This window comes from Melanotaenia boesemani, chromosome 8, assembly GCF_017639745.1.
Source record: "Melanotaenia boesemani isolate fMelBoe1 chromosome 8, fMelBoe1.pri, whole genome shotgun sequence".
Lineage (NCBI taxonomy): Eukaryota > Metazoa > Chordata > Actinopteri > Atheriniformes > Melanotaeniidae > Melanotaenia > Melanotaenia boesemani.
The window spans coordinates 32,263,043-32,284,369 of record NC_055689.1 but is presented as its reverse complement, the minus strand read 5'-3'; the positions used below and the strand labels follow the sequence as shown (position 1 = coordinate 32,284,369).

General features: G+C 38.4%; 1 protein-coding gene across 1 annotated transcript in view; it reads left to right on the top strand.

The window, feature by feature from the left end:
- Positions 1-21,327, top strand: part of adcy8 (adenylate cyclase 8 (brain)) — a 146,335-nt gene that overhangs the window by 90,023 nt on the left and 34,985 nt on the right. The window contains exons 8-13 of the mRNA XM_041992913.1: positions 1,502-1,699; positions 6,205-6,305; positions 7,411-7,612; positions 8,505-8,594; positions 16,934-17,106; positions 20,144-20,222. Coding sequence (XP_041848847.1) covers positions 1,502-1,699; positions 6,205-6,305; positions 7,411-7,612; positions 8,505-8,594; positions 16,934-17,106; positions 20,144-20,222 — 843 coding nt within the window. The remainder of the gene's footprint in view (positions 1-1,501; positions 1,700-6,204; positions 6,306-7,410; positions 7,613-8,504; positions 8,595-16,933; positions 17,107-20,143; positions 20,223-21,327) is intronic.

Here is a 21,327-nt window from a genome sequence, read left to right as displayed (position 1 = left end):
TAAGTTACTGAAGTTGTGGAGGAATGCATGTGAACAAACTTTAAACCATACATAGAAAGGTAGGAAGGAGGAAGGTCATGGTTTAGTGTGCCTGAAGTGGAAGTAATCCAAATATCTGTGGGTAAAGGATGGAAGGCAAGGTAAAAGATGTTGCTGCACCTCAGCACAAACCTGCCATCACCTGACTTTTTAACTGAACCACTGTTCAGGATATTTCCTGTGACATATCAGTGCATTTCTTGTGTTTTTTGTACCATTTCATGTGTTTTTGCCTCGTTTGTAAGAAAATGAACTTTTAAACCAATGCTGATATTAACAAATAGCCGTGAACTTTAGCTCAGTCGGTGGAGCAGTCGTCCCTCTACTGAAGGATTAGCATTTTAGCGCCTGGTCCCAGCCTTTGCAGATAACACTTTTTCCTGTGAAGTGTCACATATTCAATTTCTCTGAAACAGATCTGGTGCCTTTGGTGATAGGACATTACCTCAGTATCACACATGACTAAGAGGTTCATTTCTTCTTTTATTCATTTGTATTTCAACAGCACTGTGATCTTTCTTTCACATAAGCTATAACTATTATTATTATTACTATTATTTTCTTGCCCATTAACAAATTTTCTTTAAAAAATCTTTTTTAATATATATATATTTTTTTTATCTCACTAAGGACTTGTGTGAAAATATGTTGTCTTTGACTCCAACTGTTGTAAAAGAAACTCCATAAAATCTAAAAGGCATTCACAAAATATAATTGAGCAGCTAAGTGAGTAAGAGGTAGCTATTAGCGACTGTAGGAAATTATTCTGCCTGAGGATTTTCATTAGGATTTTTCTTAAAAGAAAGTAATGGCACTTGTGACCTTCAATGCATTTTTGCTTAAGGAAGCCGAGTGTGTCAGGAAGTGATGAAGTGGTAAATTAAAACCTAAGACCCTCAAAAAGACGAAACATTGTGTGATTCATTTTGCCTCTTACAACAGTGCATATAAATGTCTTGCAAGGTTTTCTTGATTGAGGATGGGATGCATAATACATTTTTTTCAAGAAGATTTAAGGTAAAAAATAAAAGGTTAATTTAATTTTGGCATATTTCAGACATTTAAAATGTGTTTCAGGTGTTTTCTGTCCCCCATTTCATGCTTTCTAATTTCATTCTTCATCCATTTATGTGCTTTAATTCTCAGCCCTTTACCCTCTTTAATCACAGCCGTGCACATCGATTTCTGCTTTGTTATAATGTGTGCATAATTACAAGCTTTATCACCACTAACATCAGCGAAAAGTGAACATGCTGCAGGAGTGAATGGGATATGCATGACTTGCTCTGAACTATCTGATAGCAAATGTTGCATTTTGGTCGTCCCTTTTCTTCCTTTTCCTTCATTTATTTTTTTGTATGTAATGAATGTAACTGTGTGTCTGTTCTTTTTCATTTGTAACTTGAATGAAACCAAAGAGGGACAAGCAGGTTCATTCTATGTGCATGTGCTTTCCCTCTAGACTCTGGCTGCCCTAACGAGAAATTCGATAAATCTGCTTCCAAACCATCTCGCACAAGCTTTGCATGTCCACTCTGGTCCTGAGGAAATTAACAAGCGAATAGAGAGCGCCATCGACTTACGGAGTGGCGATAAGTTGAGAAGAGAGCATATCAAGCCTTTCTCACTGATGTTTAAAGACTCCAGCCTGGAAGAGAAGGTAGCTGGGGTTTTAGACAGATAACTGTTTTATTTATTTTTTTTTTTTTTCCCTTTCTCTCTCCCTCACCATATCTATTTTAGATAAAGATTTCCAGACCCCAAACAAGGACTGACTCTTTTGTCTTATCATGAGTAAGCTAAAGGCACTTGAGAAACTCATCTTTAAAATGCTGGAAGTTGATTATTTACATGAGTCTCTGCAAGATTAAACACATAGATTATGTTTGTAAACGTTTGTGAAGTTAAATTATTATTAGTAAAATTATATGTACTGATTTAAGTTCTTCATTTCATGCAGTACTTTTCTCTATTTGGTCTTCAAATCGGAATCTGAAGTGTGCCACGACAACAATTCTTAATCTTGAACTCATATTTTATTCAGATAAGAACTTGGTACATACTTTACATAGAAAGTGCTGACATTTTGCTACTCCACTATTATATTACATTTTAGGATGGTTTTTCTATAGAAAAAAGTCAAATAATTCAAATTTTAACCTTCTCAGGAAGCTCAAATAGATGGAGTAGAAATCCCTGAAAGACTGGGACCTTGACTTAATCAGTGAGATCTGAATGTAAAGGGTCCTTTAGTCCTTAAAAAATGTAAATATAACAAGAAAGCTGTCTCCTCTGTCCCTCTCTGCTGTGCTTAAGCTTTGCCTCTAAATCCTGTCCCAGCAAAGGGGCCTGTCATGTACACACATGTTAGTAACCATGGCAACAATGGTATTCATTGCTTGCATTGACATTAAATTACATTTCTTTTACTTTGGTGTAACATCAAACGTTGATCAACCAAGCTCAGTGTAGACCAGACTGCATGTGTTAAATGTGTTCTTCATCCCCGGAAAATGCTTTACGTTTACGTTGTATTTAGACATTCAGGTTATTCAAATCATGACACTGATTCAGGTTATTTTCGGATTCCTTCTGAAATCATGAAAAAGGGAAAGGGATTTAAGAATTTTACAAAAATGTTGAGAAAAGTGGCTTGCGAACATTCCTTGGGAAGCAGCAACAAAGCTTGCAGAGTTAGCCGTGGTTTTTTTAAGAGTGCAATTTAGTCAATCATGGATTGAAGCTTAAATCTTTCTTGGGTAACGTGTAAGGATCTATGACAGGGGCAACAACTCCGGTTTTTATGGGCTGCTATCCTGCAGGTTTTGGTTGTTTCTCTGCTCCGACACACCTGACTAAAATTAATTAGTCATTGTGAAGAGGTTGACAAGATGCTGTTAGATCTATTTGATTTGAATCAGGTGTGTTGGAGCAGGGAAACAGCTAAAACCTAAAGGATAGCGGCTGTCAAGAACCGGATTTTGACACCCTGATCCATGACAGGGTTGTCGATCTGTTTAACTTAGAAACTTAGAAAATACCTGGAAAACGTATTGCATCTTCTTTGCAGAACGTCAGCCAGTTTGGTTTGTTTGACCCTCTCTTCATTCACTGGAAGTGACGCGATTCAACACAAGCAACTGATAGTGATTAAATACATCCCATAGCTCTGATTGGTGGTTTGGACTCAGACTTGACAGATTCTGGAAAATTTCAAGAGACATAATGTGCAGCGAGTGGAACCTCGGTCTTTTCTTTTTTAGTTTTTTTTGTCATATTGCACCAAATCCAGACCTCATGGGCAATTGTCCTGCATGTTTTCAATGTGCTCCTGCTGCAACATACCTCAGTCAAATTAATGAGTCATTGTGCAGAACTTCATAGGCTGTTGGATTCATTTAATTTTTCAGGTGTGTTGGAGCCGGAAAACACTGAAAACCTGCAGGACAGTGGCCCAAGAGGTCCGGATTTGGTGATCCCTGCTTTAGAACACAGTATATAACAAAAGTACTTTTCATTCCAGGTGCGAGGTTCTTTTTTACTGGTTAAAGGCACTCTTCCCCCCTTTCCGACAGTTTTTAATGTATGATTCAGTTAAAAAAAATGCAGACTTTAAAACAGCAGTGGCACACTTTAGAGTCTGCGCTAACTTTACCTTAAACTAACTCTTTTACTAGCTACCATATTATTTACTTTATTACTGCAAATATTCTTGTCCAATATGATCCTAACTAAACTATGACTCATGTTTGCGTTGTTGAGCAAGTCTAGTCAGACATTGATGTTTAACAATGCTGATTGGTTTTGCCAGAAATGTAGAAACCTCCTTCAGTTTACTCATGACCAAAAGTCCATGCCAAGGTCCTGGTAGTTTTACAGTCTTATAGAAAAAGTTGACCTGTTCAATTTTTTTCCATTTTTTTTCTTTTTACTGAAGAACACTGCTTTTACTAAAGAAAGGACATCGGTTTTTCTCTCACAGTTGTAGCCTTTCTACCCCAAAACAACTCAATGACTCTACATCTCACAGTTATGAAGCCTTTCATATGTGTTGAACTAGCTAACTAACTAACATTATTCAGAGTTAAGGGCTACTGGACAGCATTACTAGTGTATAATCAGTGATCATAGTATTCCAAATTAAACACTGGAGCACGTCAGCAATATATTGTGTTGCTGGAGTCCCTAAATAAATAAACTTAAAGCAACCTTAAAGAAACTTATGTGAAAATGAACTGAGAGGGGTTATTTACCATCTTTAAAGCTTATTGAGCCAGCTACATGGGCTTATTTAAAGCTGCTGTTTTTGACACTGTCAAGTGCATGTGGACAAGTTGTTCCCATAGCAACACATTCGAGCAAAGTAGTTCAGGAAAGTATTATGTCTTTGCACCATGGGTTTTTTCTTCATAACTATGAGGTGTCAAGTCATAACTGTGAGATGTTGTGAGAAGTCATATTTTAAAGAAAATTGTCTAAATGTTTTTTTTTTCGGTGGTGAATGCAGTGGACTTCTGTAGCTTTCAGTCCCTTTTTACCAAATTTTAAGTTCCATAAAAAAAAGCTCAGCTGATACCTTTCAGTTTACCCACATTGGCCCTCCCCTCTTTGTGTTTTGCTTTGGATCCCAAAACCACCTTAAAAACTTTTCCAATAACCTTATTTATATTTTTATTTATTTATCCTTTAAACCTCTCCAGTAAATGTGCAGTGATTTGCTGTTGGCCTCCCTCATCTCTCTTTTTTCTTGGTCTTTTTTGCCTAAGTTGTGACAAAACGTGAAGCATCCTCTTGCTAATTTCCCAGCACCCTTTGAGAAAGAGACAGCAAGGTCGGGGCAGCGCGGGTCACTGGGATGGGATGTAGAACCTGAAAAGAATTAGGTTTATGTCTCACTGTAGAGTCAAATTTCAGAGCAGCATTTTCCTCCGGAAATGCGCATGCCCACATTCATAAACCTCAGAAAGTTCTCGCTTTAGATGCCGTAAAGCGGGAAGACTATTGTCAACTAAAAGTTTTTATTTTGCTTTATGTTTATGTTTGTATGAAATTATACTGTATTATGTGTTTATAGGACATCTCAGTGTAATTTCAATGTTTTCTCAATATGTTATTTTTAATTCCCATAACAAGAATTTTTGCACATTTATTTGAGACTCAGTTGCAGGTCAGTGCTCTCACACACACAGAAAGTGATGCATGTAGTTTTTGTTTCCCTATTACAGTTTATTAAACATAGATGCCCATCTTTATAGGTAATCCATGGGAGATTTTTTATTTTATTTTTTTTTATCATAATTCCTATGTTGTTTAATTCTAGAACATCTGACTATATAGCTTACAGATAATATCTGGCCTCATCTGCATGGTAGTATTTATTATGACAGTGCCAAGTAAATATTAATATAAGTAACGATCAGTGGGTATTTAAACAAAATCACACATTTGAAAGTATTCATGTTGAAGATTGTTTATTAGATGTAGAAACTGCAACATATTAAACAATTTTTCTCAAATGTTAATCTTCCATGTACTTTAACTTGAGAGTAGCCAACATTCATCACATTTTGAATACAACACCTCAATCTACAAAAGTTAAACTTTTCTTAAAAATGGTAAAAATGAAAAGCTTAATGTTATTGCACAACGGAAACACGGCCTGAACAGTGGCAAAATATCAGAAAGTCTTTTAAAAGTAATTTAAACCAAAGCTGGACCTGAATACAAGTGTTAGCATACATGTGTCCTGAAGTTGCTTTGTGTTTTTTTTATGTAGATTGGTATTATAAATTTTCAAAAGAAAAGTTTTTACAAAAAGTACAGTTTGAGTTAGAGTTTTTAGTTTAGTTTCGCAGCTGGCTTATTTTGACGTGCTCTCCGTTTGTGTCTCAGCTAGCGGCTAATAGCTACAGGCTCACAGCTAGCATTGTGCTTGTCAGCTTTGCACCTTCCCCAGGACCCCACAGCTAACCCACCAGCTCCTGTCTCTCTCTAACGCTTGTGGTTGAACCGTTGCATGCTTCTGTGGCAGTGCATCTGTGTGTTTTGGTGCATTTTGATTTGTTCAGTCTTCTTTGTTTGTCTGAAAACTTGTTTCTCCATCTTCCCCTCACATCCTTTCCCTCCTTCCTTTCTCTTCATCTTTTTTCTTCTTTCACTGTGCAGTACTCGCAGATGAGGGATGAGGTTTTCAAATCCAACCTGGTGTGCGCCTTCATTGTCCTCATCTTCATCACAACCATACAAAGCCTTCTTCCCTCTGCCAGGTAAGAGAAAGGAACCTGTTACTTACCCGAACAAAACCAATAAATGAGCGATTTTTCCACAGTTATAACAGAAATGACGACCTGGGGCACCTACATTACTGACCACATTATGTTTCTAGTGGAGTATCTATCATCAGTCTTTTCTAAAATTACTTTTTAATACTGTAATAGACAAAGAAGTATCTTATTGTCATTACCCAATGAAACAACAGCAGTTTTATTTCAATCCATCTTTGGTTTCATACAAGTTATCGTTATGCACCAAAGAACTTTGCATACACAGCAACATGCCCACATCCTGTTGTTATCCTGTTAGAAATATTATAGTTGCAATGCATAAACCCCTTATAACAAAAATTAATGAATAAACAAACAAAAGAAATAAAATAAATGGACATTTAAAATGTGAAAAATGTCTTGTGGTCAGATGAGTCTCCTTTGACGCTCTGGACATGCTAAATTGTAAATGGTGGGTGTTTGACCCATGGAAGGAGCTTCAATACAGTTCAGTACAAATGATCATATTTATGATGTGATTAAGATTCTTCCTCTTAAGATTCCTTACAATGATCTCATTAGAGGCATGAGAAGTCATTCAGGGGTTGCAGGACAGTGATGCAGTGAAGCTGTTCTTGTCTCACTGAAGCACCTAAATAATGTTTTTCATGTTTGATTTCTCATGATGTACCAACTCCACTGACATTAAAATCACATCCAAGCAAGCAAATTACTCATGAACCATGCATATTCTGTTCATATGACATCTCAGCTTTTCCATACTGCCAAGGGCTAGTTTTAGTTGTGCTTTGTTTACAAATTCTTCACAGAAATTTACAGATATTTCTGTAGAAGTGTGAGATTTTCTGTGTGTAAGAAAAAGGATCATCTTACATACCCTTTCATTGAAGACACATAAAAACAGAACTAAACAAGCTTCTTTAAGTTTCTCCATGTCTTTATTGCATTAATTTAGTGAAATAAAAAGTGGAATAATCAAAAATTAAAATACATTTAAACCAGGTTTTAAGTTGAAATTATTATTAGCGGTAAGGTGAAAATATAGTCCTGTATTTTTAACTTCATATTTGTTGTTGTGTACTTGCAGAATGGTAACCATGGTGATCCAGTTTTCAGTCCTCATCATCCTGCATTCCTGCCTGGTCCTAGTTACAACGGCGGAGGATTACAAGTGTCTGCCTCTGGTGCTGAGGAAAGCCTGCTGCTGGATCAACGAGACCTACGCAGCACGAAACGTCATCATCTTCGTCTCCATCCTCATCAACTTCCTGGCAGCAATGATCAACATAGTGAGCTCATCTCTCACTTACCAGCTATTTTTCAGAATAGAAGATCAGTGTTTCTACACTGACTGACAAACTGCACGGCTCAGTCCAGTAGTAGAGAGGTGGATAGCAGTGTTTCTGAGATTAGAGGTTGAAGCTAAAATTTTATGAAACTGTTTAGGAGTTAAAGTCTGAACTCAAACATAATGGGTAAAAATCTGCTAGATGAAACCCTGTGTTGCATGTGTTGTTTCATTTGCTTCCTGTTAATAATGAACTTTTCCTGAACTCTAACAAAGAAGAAACAAGAGAAAAGACGGTTGTTTTCTTGAGATAAATTGTTCTGTTATCCCAAGAAAGCCCTTCTTATCTGGAGACAATTATGTTTAAAAGCATTTTTAAGCATTTTGTTTCATAGTGCATATTGTCTTCTTGTTCAGTTTGAATGCGGCAGGTTTACACATGAAAATAATAAAAAATAAAATAAAAGAAACAGAACAAGTATTCATTTAAAACAGTTAAACTGTAATTAGACTTAAAAATACTTATTTTTAGATTCTAATGCTATTGTTTTCTTACTGGAAATTAAAATGTTTGCAGTACAAAAATGATATGAACAAACAAAGAAAAAAATAGATATAAAATTACTAATTGATAAAAATAGTCATTATTAATAATCATCAGATAGAATAATTATTATTGCTGGAAAGTTAAATTGATGAATATTTTTTTTAAAGGGCAGAAATAAACATCATACATCCAAAAAGTTGGATCGCATTATATTAACCAAAGATCAGCTGGTTTTTTCCGATACAAACTTCTTTAAACATTCAATTTTATGGTATTTTTTTACAGCGATTCTGGATGAGACTGATATCATAAAACATCCCAATCAACCTGTATGTGTCTCTTCCAGCTGTGGTGCGACTTTGATAAGTCCAACACCTTCAGGAACCAGACGTACAACGAGTCTGCCTCCATCCCGGACATCTGCTTCTACCCAGAGGTACCAGCTAAATGAGGTGTCTGAATTTTGCAGTCAGGTCCATCAGTTGGGTTTTTTCACTCATGCAACAGCAGCAAAATGATGAATTAAACATCCTCGACAGCTGCTCGCGCCCAGAGGGAGGTCTCGCCTCGGACAATGGTGACTGATGGAACCAGCAGAACGCCATGCAGAAAATATCCATTATGTTATTTTGCTCACACAATATGCAGCTGATTGATGGAGTCAATAAGGGAGTCACATTTTTATAGCTCTGAGCTTGGGCTGAGTCATGTATTGTTGCGTGTATACATCAAAAACTTATTTCCTCTTGAGGGTTTAAAAAAATCAGAACTGTTTTTAGATGCAAACAGAAGAGTTATTAACTTTTTAGCTGCAGGAGAAACTAAAATGCAGGAACCAAATCAGAGGCCAGTAGGTTGTCAGATATTAGATTAAATATTTTATAAGGAGGGAACTCCAGCGATCAGCAATGCACCAATAGGGGATCTGGGTGTTTTGAGACCCAAACCTTTCCTGGTGAGAGGGTCCAACACCCATACTTTTTCTTCTGTCTTTTTTTTTTTAAAACTTTTTCCTCATGATTCATGTTTTGTGTTCATTGGTTTAAAAAAGATTTAGGTTTTTAGTTAATGATTAGCACATTATTACAACTAAAATAGTCATCAGATGCTAAATCTGTAAAAAAGAAACAGCCAACAATATTTTCAGTGTTGATGTAAAACAGCATATAGAAGTGCATTACATGTTGCATTCACTGACACTTGGGTGATCTGAGGTCTACCTAAGTAAAGGTTAGTTACAATAAAAAAAAATGTTAGCAGTTCATTACCCCAAATCATGCCTAAAGACAGCCCTGTGATGGTGAAACTGCTATGTAGTTAATTACCTGCAAGCCACAGCTGGTTCAGTAGAAATCCTGACTTTGTTCAGCAGTGTGATACTGGAAGCAGCGGATAACATCAGATCACCAACCCCACCCCAGCAACAAACCACATCCCCCACACTTTTGAAAGCTTTCTACACCACATCTTTACACATAAAGGTCAGTTCACTAGCTTGGTTAATTACTGTTCAGCGTGTGATAATGTCTCTGGTGCCTGGAGGAGCTGATGATTCAATTGTGATGTCATAAAAGTTATTTCAGTTTGGGCTCAGACTGGAAATGAAGAACGAGAAGCTTCTGTCATAAACTGTAGCACTGTGTGGGGGAGGACTCAAAATTCATTATGGAGGAAGAATGTTATTTTGGGCTGATAACAACATTAAAGTCGGAATATCTGAACTGTGATACCCCAGTTCATCCAAATCAGTCTTACAGCAAAACATAAAATAATCACATACATGATTTGTGTCTACAGACATTTTTTTTTTCTTCTTTTTTTTTTCTTTTTTTTCCCGTCAGTGAGCATGAAAATGATTCCATAGAGCAGGGACACAAGCACACATAGAGCAGGGACACAAGGACACATACAGTAGTAGCGGTTTAAAAGTTCCCATCCAAGCTGAAAGCCAGCCGAATACCTGCCGGCTTCCAGCCCAGTTCCATTCCAGTTCCAGCCAGCTGCCTTCCAACTTCCAGCCGCCAGAGAGGCCCCCTCCTTCTCCTGGGAGTGTCGATGTTTTAATCAAACTCCACCCATTCCTTGTAATATAGGGTAGACCCAGAAGATGGCGCTTCTCTCACAGACTTCTCATCGCCCGTAGTCTGTCAGATTTTATCTGAATTTACACTGACCGGCAGAGGCGCCACTCAAAGCACCTCTGATGGCCAGTCACAATTCATAAAAATGCATAAAACTTAATACATAATCATCGTTTGACGTGGAATGTGAAATTGTAACATGCTTGTGCGCTGCCAATTGTTTTATTCAGAAATGAATGCTAGTAGGTTAATAAAACCTTTCAAATACTGGATCACAGCCCCTAGCTCTATTCTCAATAGGATGTATGTATCATACTGATTAATCTTTTAATATTAGCATTATTAACATAGACAAATCAGATTTGGATCAAGCAACACAGAATCTGTTTGAGGTAGCTAGGAAGGGTTATTTTATTCTCATATTATTTATTTCACCTCCATAAGAAGACAGGGCGACAGATAAAAGCCCCACGCAGGATCGGAGATAATTTCTTCCACTTCAATGTGTCTAATCGCGGGGGGACATCCAACACTCGCTGTGCTGCGACTTCCTGCTCGCCGGGAATCCCGATTACGTCACCCCTCCAGGTGGGCTATTCCCCGACACGCTCTGATTACCATTCCAAAAGGTACTGTATGCAGCCCCCAACTTGAACATGCGCCTTCTTCAACATTCGCACTTGCTCCAGAAAATTACCATCTCTTAGGCTCCTCCACCACCACTTTGACTGTGGATTGATATGTAAATGAGCCGCAATAAGGCAGCTGAAGCAGTGACCCAGTTTTGTGATTGTTGCACATTGGGTAAGAGTGGTCAAACGAGTCCAGTTTGTGTTGTCATGCTACCAGAAATTCAGTAGGCTAGTCGGTCCTAATGCAGTGAATTTCCATGTTAATGTTGCCAAATTCAATAGCATAGCAAGAGATGAAAAAAGAAACAACGATATTTCTTCAACATGTTAACCAAAATATTTACCTCTTAAAGCATAAACCAAGTATTTACAACAAGCAGTGTGCTTTTTAACGTTAACGTGTGCCATAGCCTACTGCACCGCTGTTCCTCCTTCCAAGTCTTCTTTTTTATTATATTGTTGTTTTATCATCTGAATATACTACAACAACACAGAGAAAATATATGAAAGTTTATTTTACGCTGGTATTTGCGCAGCAGAGTTTTCTGCCGCCGGATTTGTAGTCCAGGAACGGAGAACACAGCTGCTGCCAGGAAAGGTGGATTACATTTTGTTAAAGCACAGCAATCTCCGAGTAGCCTATTATAAATACCCTCTCAGTGGCAAAATAAAACACACTGGTCTGGTTTAGTCTTCACTCTGAAATGGTTCAGTCAGAGGAATATAAAGCTGTTTTAAAAATGTTGAGCAAGCTTAAAATAAACATTCATAGGCTATCTATGTGTTTTAGATTAACACAATGATAAAACAACAATAGGCTATAATAATGGAAAAGAAGCGGTGCAGCATGGCAATGATGCGTTAATGGCTCGGGTCGCGGGTTAAACATCAGTCTGGTTCGGATTTAAATGGAATAAATACATTGGTGACGAGTCGGGTTCGGGAGTCATTCTAACGGGTTAGGGCAGGTATGCGTAGCAAAACGGAACCGTGCAGGACTCTGCTCTAAGCAGTTCGGACTTGGTTGACCTGGAACCATTTGACAATAAAATCTGGAGCCATCCTGCAACGCGCTTGCTTAGGCGTCCAGTTAAACCGTGTTTATTCAACCAGTCCCTACTTCATTGCATTCATTCTTTCCTCATAGCCTACGTGCACATTTTTTTCAAGATTGTTTATGTCAGTTTTGTTTTGGAAAATGAAAAAGGAGTCTTTGCGCAGAACTTATAACATTATTCTAATCTTGCCACTTGCCTATTTTATTATTGTGTATTTTTGTAATAACATGTAAATTCACTGCATAGGAACCAACTAGTCTACTGAATTTTGTGTGACAACACTAACAGAACTGTTTTGACAATGCAACAATTACAAAACTGCGGCTCATTTACTTATCAATCCATAGTCAAAGTGGTGGTGGAGGAGCCTTGGAGATGGTAATTTTATGGAGCAAGTGCGAATGTTGAGGAATTTAGCCTTTGTTCAAGTTGTGGGCTGCATATATGCAGCCCACAACTTGGTATACCTTTCAGAATGATAATAAACAGAACAAGACACACCAAACCAGGAGCTAAGACCACGAAGTTCAGCATCATGCTTATCTATCTTTGGCGTTTTTACACCAACATTTTTATACACTGGATAATGATAATAATTATCGATTAAAGTCACGGATAAAACTGCTGTTGTTAAAACACACCCATCTCTTACAAAATCTAAAATGTAAAACAAAAAAAACAACAAACAAAAAATCTGGATCACTGTAGAAATATCTTTATTCATTGCTGATCATCTGGCCATTGAAGCGTTTTTATTTGGAATTGGGAACAAATATTTTCCACCCTGTTATATTCTGTTCCACTCTGTTATGTTCCATTCCACCCTGTTAGTAAGGTGTTTTTTAATTTTTTTTTTTTTTTACTAAAAACATTGAGGACTGTGAACCTTGTTGCACCATATTAGGAAGTGAGGAACATTAAATTGATTTTGCTTTTCTGTTCCCAGGTCAAAAGGAATGTAATTATCTCTCATTTGAAATACTTGATTATGCTTTCCTTCTTGCCTTTGTGGAAACAGAAACGTGATAATCTCTCACTTGAAAGCAAGCTGGGCGTACAATAGTGTGATGACGATGAAAACTCACATGACCAATGCTCAATAAAGGGTACATGAAAATGTGAGAAATGGTCAAAAGCACAAATACCGTTTGTGGTGAGTGAAACTATACAGCACAGTCCACAAGGCTCTTTTCAAGCACACTCCTCCCCCCAAGGAGTATGCTTGAACAGCTAACGGCAGGTAATGGCTGTGTTTACAAATGTAAAGGTGCTAATTGTTGGCCATTGAATTGTTAATTTCAAACCGGGCAGCCTTTTGGTTGTACTCTGGGCATGGTAGAGGGATAAGAAATCTCTGGGTTTTCTAGTGTTAAACACTGGAAGCGTCGCCAGCGGTCTTTTGATGACCGCCAGTCACGCTACCATGCTTATAGTGTATTAAAAACTAAACGGCTGAACCTGGTATTTTAGGACTTTTATTATATAGTTGTTGTCTATAGTTTTACCTGCTTACTTGTTTGGAAAAGTAAACACATCAATATTTACGAGCAGTTTAGCACGTCTAAACTTCCACAGAGCCGCTCAGGGAGACTCTTTCTCAGCCAAACTGTCGTATATAACAAGGCTACGGACTTGTAATAAATGCCCGCCCTACTCTGCTTCTGATTGGCTGTAAGATCACAAACCCTGTGTGATGATAGGCTGCTGGTTCCTGTCATTCCTACCAGCCTTTGCGCATGTGCCTGCTTCAGACAGCGGGCAGGCAGCTGTCCCACCGCTGAGACACAGTTGTATGACGTTTTATCACGTTTTATCACTAGATCGCTATGAATAAAATCCAGGGACACTTCATTTCACAGTATAAACCATTTATTTACTTATCTACTTAGGATAATAGCACTTTGAGGCCTAATTCAGAATATAGGTTGGGCTGGGTCCGGACTTTTGTGATCCCTGCTTTACACATTATCAGTATTATGTTATTTTTACCTGCCGATATTACGTTATGATTTTGTCAATATTCAGTTATGCAGCAGCTGTATCAACCCCCACTGTGAATAACTTACGTTGCAGTCAAATGACCGCTGGCAGCGCTCCTCGGGATGTTTAGAAAGCTCGCTGCTAGTGACATTCACCACTTAGCCGACTTGAGGAGGTTGTGCTTTGCCTCATAACACCATTAGCTACACATGTCGGCTTTTTTGATACATTTATTTGACGCCATTTTCAAATCAAATCATTTTTTAAATGTTGGCAAAAATGCAACAAATGAGCGACACAGCTCATTATAAACTGTTTAGAGAGCAGCAAGATCAAATCACTGCTCCTCCCCGTGGACAAAAGAGGGATTGCAGCTGTTTTTTTACTTGGGCTGCTTAGGGGCAGAGCCTCGCTGACGACGTCATTGCGGGGGATTACATTACCCCCACAGACCTGTGAAGGATCGGCCAAGGATCAGTCAAGGACCAGTCAAGGACCAGTCAAGAACCAGTCAAGGACCCATCATGGAAACAGGGGAACTTTTAAACCGCTACTACTGTAGAGCTGGGACACATTGAAAACCTGCAGGACACTGGCTCAGGAGGTCCAGTATTGGTGATCCCTGCCTTAGAGTAACACAGTGTCACAACATTTTGTGAAATTGTCAAGATTTGACTGGTTTTTCAGATTTTAATGCTCAACAAATACCACATTTAGAGGTTGGAGGGGTTCTGGAGGATTGTGGTACTGCCAAGTAAGAATTCTTTCCTGGTCATTATTGTCTCTAAGTAACTTTGAAATATCACAGTTTCCCTGTCACTTAACATAACGCTTTTCCTGTCATTGTTCTTCACATTAGTTATGTACTCGGTTAAGGGTAGGTATTAAAAGTAAGATAGTTAAGTTTAGGGCTGGGATTTACATGCTGTGTACACAAATTTGCATGTCAACATTCTTTACCATCTGTGTAGATGCTGCAGCATGAGTGCAACACAATGCTGCCAAAACACTTGATACCAGAGGTCACCACTAGGGGCAGTACACAGCACCTGGTCTGTCAGTCACATTATATTCCATTTTCATAAACAACAGTTTACCAATGTGTTGACAACTCTTTTTTGGAAAGGAGAAAAGCTTGACAAAGAGATTGTTGATGTAGAGAGACAGATTGTTTATAGCAGATGTGTCCAGCTCTGGTCCTCAAGGGCCACAATCCTGCAGGTTTTTGATGTGTCCCTGCTCCAAAACCACCTGACTCAAATTGATGATTCATTGTGCAAAACTTAATAGGCTGTTGGATCTACTTCATTTGAGTCAGGTGTGCTGAAGCAGGAAACATTGGAAAATCTGCAGGACAGCGGCCCTCGAGGACCGACTTTGGACACCCCTGGTTTATAGGGAAGCTTCTGTTTATCCCTCGTAACAAATGAGAACATTTTAAATTATTTTTACAGAGAAAATGCTACTTATTTACCCTTTAAGGCACAGAAAAGATGTAGATTTTCACTTTGCAAGCACAAATACAGTTTATTGTTTCTGTTTTACATGACTATTTCACAATTTTTAATGATGCTGTATTGGTTCTTCGGTAAAATTAGTTCTTTATTAGTTTCCATAGATTTTGGAAATCCACTCATCCAATCATCCATTGTCTATACCCACTTATTCCAATGCAGGTTCATGGGGGGCTAGAGCCTATCCAAGCAGCTATTATGAGAGATGCCGGGTAAACCCTGGACAGGATGGCAGTGTATCATAGGGTCAAGGCAGAGAAGATCTGGGAAATGCAGAAGTAAATTGCAGGATAGAAAACTTTTATGTACCTCATACTAAAGCTGGGATCTTCTACTCTGGTCCTCAAAGGGTACTGTCCTGCAGGTTTTAGATGCTTCTCCGTTTCAATGCACCAGACTCAGAACTTGAAAACAAGCTGTTGGATCCATGTAGTTTGAATCAGTTGCGGTGGAGTTGAAAAACATCTAAAACCCATGGGATAGTGGCCGTCCAGGGCAGAAGTTGAATAAACCTACTCTAAAGGTTAATGTTGGCATGCAAACAGGTGTAACTGCTTGCTCATTGGCAGGTGAACTTTGATCATTGACTGGAATGTCATATTTCACCTCAGACTGTGTAGAAGTGTAGCTCATTGGTTTGTTAATTTTTGTGTTGAAATCTGAAGCATGTGATGCTGGAGAGAATAAATTTAGTGTTTATGACTAATGTTTATTTAATTTTGTAAGTGTTTTTAAAAACACCACTAATGCACTGATCAGGACAACTGAATTAGGGGCCGTCCTCATGACGCCAGATTGCAGTAAAAACGCAAAAGTATTTTAGCAAACCACCTTTCATCCACACGAAGCCAGGGATTAGCCTCCATGAAAACAACCATGTCTGAAACCAGGTACCAAAGTGGAGAAGTCTGAGCCTGCTACCATCTGCAGTACTGTGCGGACTGCGAAGCCGCACAACTCCAGGATATGACGTCGATGTGATGAACACGCACCGATTCCCAATCCACCCTTCCTCGATCTTTTTATGCTTTATAGTCAAGCATTTTTTGAAGAAGAAGCTCAACTTCTTTATTAGTCCAAATAAATGGTTCTCCTGTGCTTCGGAGTGAATCCTCGGCAATATTCTCTTCTCTGCTTCCAATGTGTACTTCCTGCAACACACAGTGAGCCTTTATCTACGCATGCGTTGTTTTGCTCTAGCTTGGAGTGTTACTCTTTAGCACCCCCCACAGCCTGTAGTATGTACTACAGCGGTGTAGTGGGGATGTTGAAGCCTTTCTCCTAGTTTTTGTCACCATTTTCACACCTGAGCCGGCTGCGGTGCCGTGTGGACATAGCCTTAATCTCATTAAAATAAACTGACTTGTTGAAAAAGTTGTAGCGTTAGTGTGTTGGAACTGGAGACTTTTTGACCTAGTGGCCACAGGTGGTATTGCATTTTGAGGCATTGGTTTCACATATTTAGTCATTTAAATTTTTACGTCAACCATCTTTTTCTCTTTTTTTCCAGTATTTTGTGTTCACGGGGGTCCTAGCGATGGTGACCTGTGCCGTGTTCCTGCGGCTTAACTCTGTGCTGAAGCTGGCTGTGCTGCTGGTGATGATCGCCATCTACGCGCTGCTGACTGAGGCTTTCTACACCTCACTGTTTGTTCGCTACGACACCGTCCACAACAACACTGAGTGAGTGATTTGCAAAGTTGAGTTTGAACTCATGTTAGCCAATCACAAGGCTCACAAAAAATAACTCTTTCTGGCAAATCCAAACAATGACGCAGAAAGACAGGATCTATCTTGTGAACCAATAGAGGTGGAGTTACTCCTCAATATCACACTCAAACACTGGCAAATAACTGTATAAAATTTAGGGCTTGTGGAGCTCTAAAGCTAAACTGTCCATGTAAGAGACCCATATTGATGCAACTTTAATGTGACAGCCCTAATGCAGTTATATAAAAAACTTGTTTAAAGAAGATACCATGTAAATGAAGTATTCTGGTTTACTCTGAGAGAAACATAATATAGAGAAAAAACACTTGCTTCACAAGTAAAGTCATATTTATTAAGAACATTTGCTAGGCAACTTGAAATAGCATCTGAAAAAACTTCACTTTGTGGCTTCTTTTAAAATAGTGAGACAGCAGGAAGCTGAACTCCCTTCACCTTGGTCTTCATCCAGCTCCATATGCACCTCAGTCCTGAATCAAGCTGTGCTGCATGGATAGCATCTTCCTCCTTAAGCTCTCTCATTCTGGAAAATAACATATTATTGACTGGGACAGGACTCCTTTTTCATGAGCATAAACATTTGTTAAGGCTAACACCAACTGCATCTGGCCACGTTAGATGATCCACCAGAGCTGGTATTACAGTCACTCATTGAAGCAGATGCTGATGTGTGTTTTCATTTGCCTCTTATTTTATGACAATAACACGAATTAAACAAGCAGATGGAACTTTCTGTTATCAAGCTTATTATGTTGGAAAAGGTGACATTAGAGAAACCCTACCCATTTTCTGGAACCTCCACCCCTGAGGGAGAGCTCTTATGTTTAATTTGCAATAAAAGATGTGCCATAGAAAAGAAGACCTCCTCACCACCCTCAGTGGAAATATACTCTTTGGAGCTATATGAAAACTGCAATTTTTCCAGAAAAACATTGTTTGCAGGTATGCAAAATCCCTGTGTACCTGCAGACAGAGGCTTTATTTCACCACATAAAGAGAATCCTTCACTCCATGGGAAACACTGCAGTGTGTTCATCATGTGGTTGGATTTGGCAGCATTTTTCTTTCTAAATGTTTTTACCCACAGTGGCAAAATTTCAACCAGCTCTTCACTGCATGTCAGAATCAAATTAAGTGATGCATAAAACAAAAACAAATTAATATCTCCTCATTTCTTCATGTATTTTCTCACCTACTAAAAAACACACAGACCAGATTTTCTTCCAACACACCTTTTACAAATGTGAGAAAACTCATCGTGTTAAGGTTCTCTGTAACAGCACGGTGACTCTTACTGTGACAATGTTTGAGGCCACCCTGTGAAAAAAACCATGGCAGACCTGTTGGGGAAAAAAAGGATAGCCCCATGGAGCAGAGGTTTCCATACAGGGTATCACCAGAGGGAACTGATGGGAGTCAGATTAATTTCTCAAAGCCCCTCCGAGAAATTAGGTAGAAGGTCAACATGAAAAAACCTCAGGAGGAGAGGGAGTACGACCTTGTTTTACCAGTTAAAGTGTGCTAACACTTTAACGTCTGAAGAATTAGTTGGAAAAAATTTAATCAGACACATAAAAGGTATAATAAAGCTCTCTCCTGGAATTTATCTTTTTTATTGGTTTCTAGTCATTGACAGAGTTCTGTAGCCCAGTGGAGTTTAACCCAAGTCACACAAATAATTTAATTGGTTGATTATATCATATAAAATGAAATATCAACTATAAAACACATTTAAAACAACCACAGCAAACTAAAAAAGGAAAAGGACATGTTACTTCCAGATACCAGATACCACAGAGCAAAAAATGCTTGGACTTAACGCCATTGACTATATGTGAGTGTGGCTCAGCCACATGACCACCACATGTGGTCACAAGGAAATTGTCATAGGCTTCCAGTATTAGCACTACTTCTGGCCCACAAAACACTTTCTTGACATCTGGATCACACGTGGCCCATAAGAGACTTGCCATAACCCTAGCCAGGCTGGCAACTGACATCTGATTCGCTTCTGGCCCACACACCACTTACCGGTGCCGTGACTGAGCCATTAGTGCTAAAAGTAGCCCTGACAAATATGTCTGCTATCTGGGTTAGTCAAACAGTTAAATGAAAAAAGGGGGCAAACTTGATTGTGGATGTCAGGCAATCTAAAGGGTAACACTGCTGTCGGGCGCAAACCTCCTACCTCCAAAACCGTCATTTTTCAAAAAATGAAAAAAGCTGTATGGTTTTGTAAGAACTGGACATAACATCATCAAAATTTGTATTGTGTTTTAATCATATATCCGTGGTTAAATATTTGTAAAACAACAGACAGACATAAAGGGTGACCAATAGTACTGATTTATGAAGGAAAACAAAAATCATGAATTTTGGACAGAGGAGGTTTTTGCCCGACAGCAGAGATGAGTTCCTCTTTCTCAGTGTTACAATGACTGTGTTTTGCTTTACAGCAACACACCTCAGCCCAGCAACTGGATATCAACACACTGGATGTTTTTAACGTGACTGATTCATCAAAGAAATGCAGGATGACATTATAGGAGGGAAGAGTGAAAAGAAAAAGAGTCAGAACAAGAGTTCAGATTGGACTGATTTTCATCAGTTGTAGAGAGCTCAGAGAAACTGATGCAGATTCAAATTCAAATTCAAATCCTTTATTTTGCCCAGAGGGAAATTGATTTTGCAGCCACAACACACACACACACAGGACAGACATCACATCAAAACATCAGCAAACAAAATCAGAACCATAGGCTTATGTCAAAGAACAGATTCACACAATTCAAAACAATAAATGAGCTTAAAATAAAGTAAATAAAATCACAGCTAAATGCTAAATTAGATGTTGTACTGACCAAAGTTCAGTAGTGCTGCTCTGAAAACTGTGAAGCAGAAGCAAAATGAGAACGTGACATTTTCTGACATTACACAAAAAGCTTCACTTTCCTGAAATACGAGTCAAACCTCCTTTTTGTCGTTCTAACAGAAACTTCCTGGGAACCAAAGAGACGTCTTTACTCCTCATGGCCATGTTCGTCCTCGCTGTGTTTTACCACGGTCAGCAGGTAAGACCACAACACATTCAAAGGAAATTCATTCCCACATACTGAACAGAATATGAGGGAAGGATTAACCTTTACGAGTCGATTCAGGCAGCATTTTCCATTGTTTCAGTTTGAGGGAGTGTTGCCCAAAAAGTTTCCACACATGTTCATGGGTATTTCTTGCTTAATTGGCATCTCCATCTTACAAGAAGGGAATTCTAAAACACCTCTCTTTTGCCAGCCAGTGATGGACCGGAGTCATCTGAGACAGCTTTAATACATCCAAATCCAGTTTTAATGACAGAAAAGAAGTGCAGTGGGCAAAAAGAATCCAGCATCCTCCGTGTTGCTTTGCAGCAGTTTAATTAATATGAAGCAGCAGGCTGAAGTTAAAGTAACAGAAGAATATCAGCAGGCAGCTGCAACTTTGGTGGCTTTTTAACACCATGAAGTCTAATTTTATAAAATGCCAACACTGATGCTAATGTAGAACTGAAACGGTTAATTAATCAATTATTTGGCTTCAAGAAAATTAATCAGCAGCAATTTTCTTCAAAGAAAATTAGATTGGACAATATTCCCAGCTGCTTACAGTTTCTAAGATTATTGAATAAATCTAACAGTGAGGGTTTCTTTTGTTTTTGGGTTCTTGGATACATTGCAGGACTTGAATAAATTGCGATTTTCTTACAGTCATGTGTTATTATATGTTGAATATGTGATAAAATTGTTAATGAAAAAATATAAATGCAATAAAGGGGCAGATATGAGTTTTTCTTCTTTCTGCTCTTTTTCATTACTTTGGTTTATTTACTTTCTAATAATTTTATTTTGTGTAATTGGTTTTTAATTTAGTCCGTTTGCTGAAAATGAAACAAAAGCAACCTAAAAAGAAAACAAAAAAACATCTTTACTACACCAACGTTCATGAACAGAAAAGCAGAGAAGAAAAACTTTGACGACGATGTGGAAGCCACGGCTCAGGTCTCTGTTAGCTTCTGCTACACTGTGGATGAACTAAAGCTCATCAGGCTTGTGTTTAATTGAACCAGTTAAAGGCACAGAACCATTAAGATGGTGCTCATCTGTTTTTATATGTCAGCATACATTTCAGGCAACAAAAATT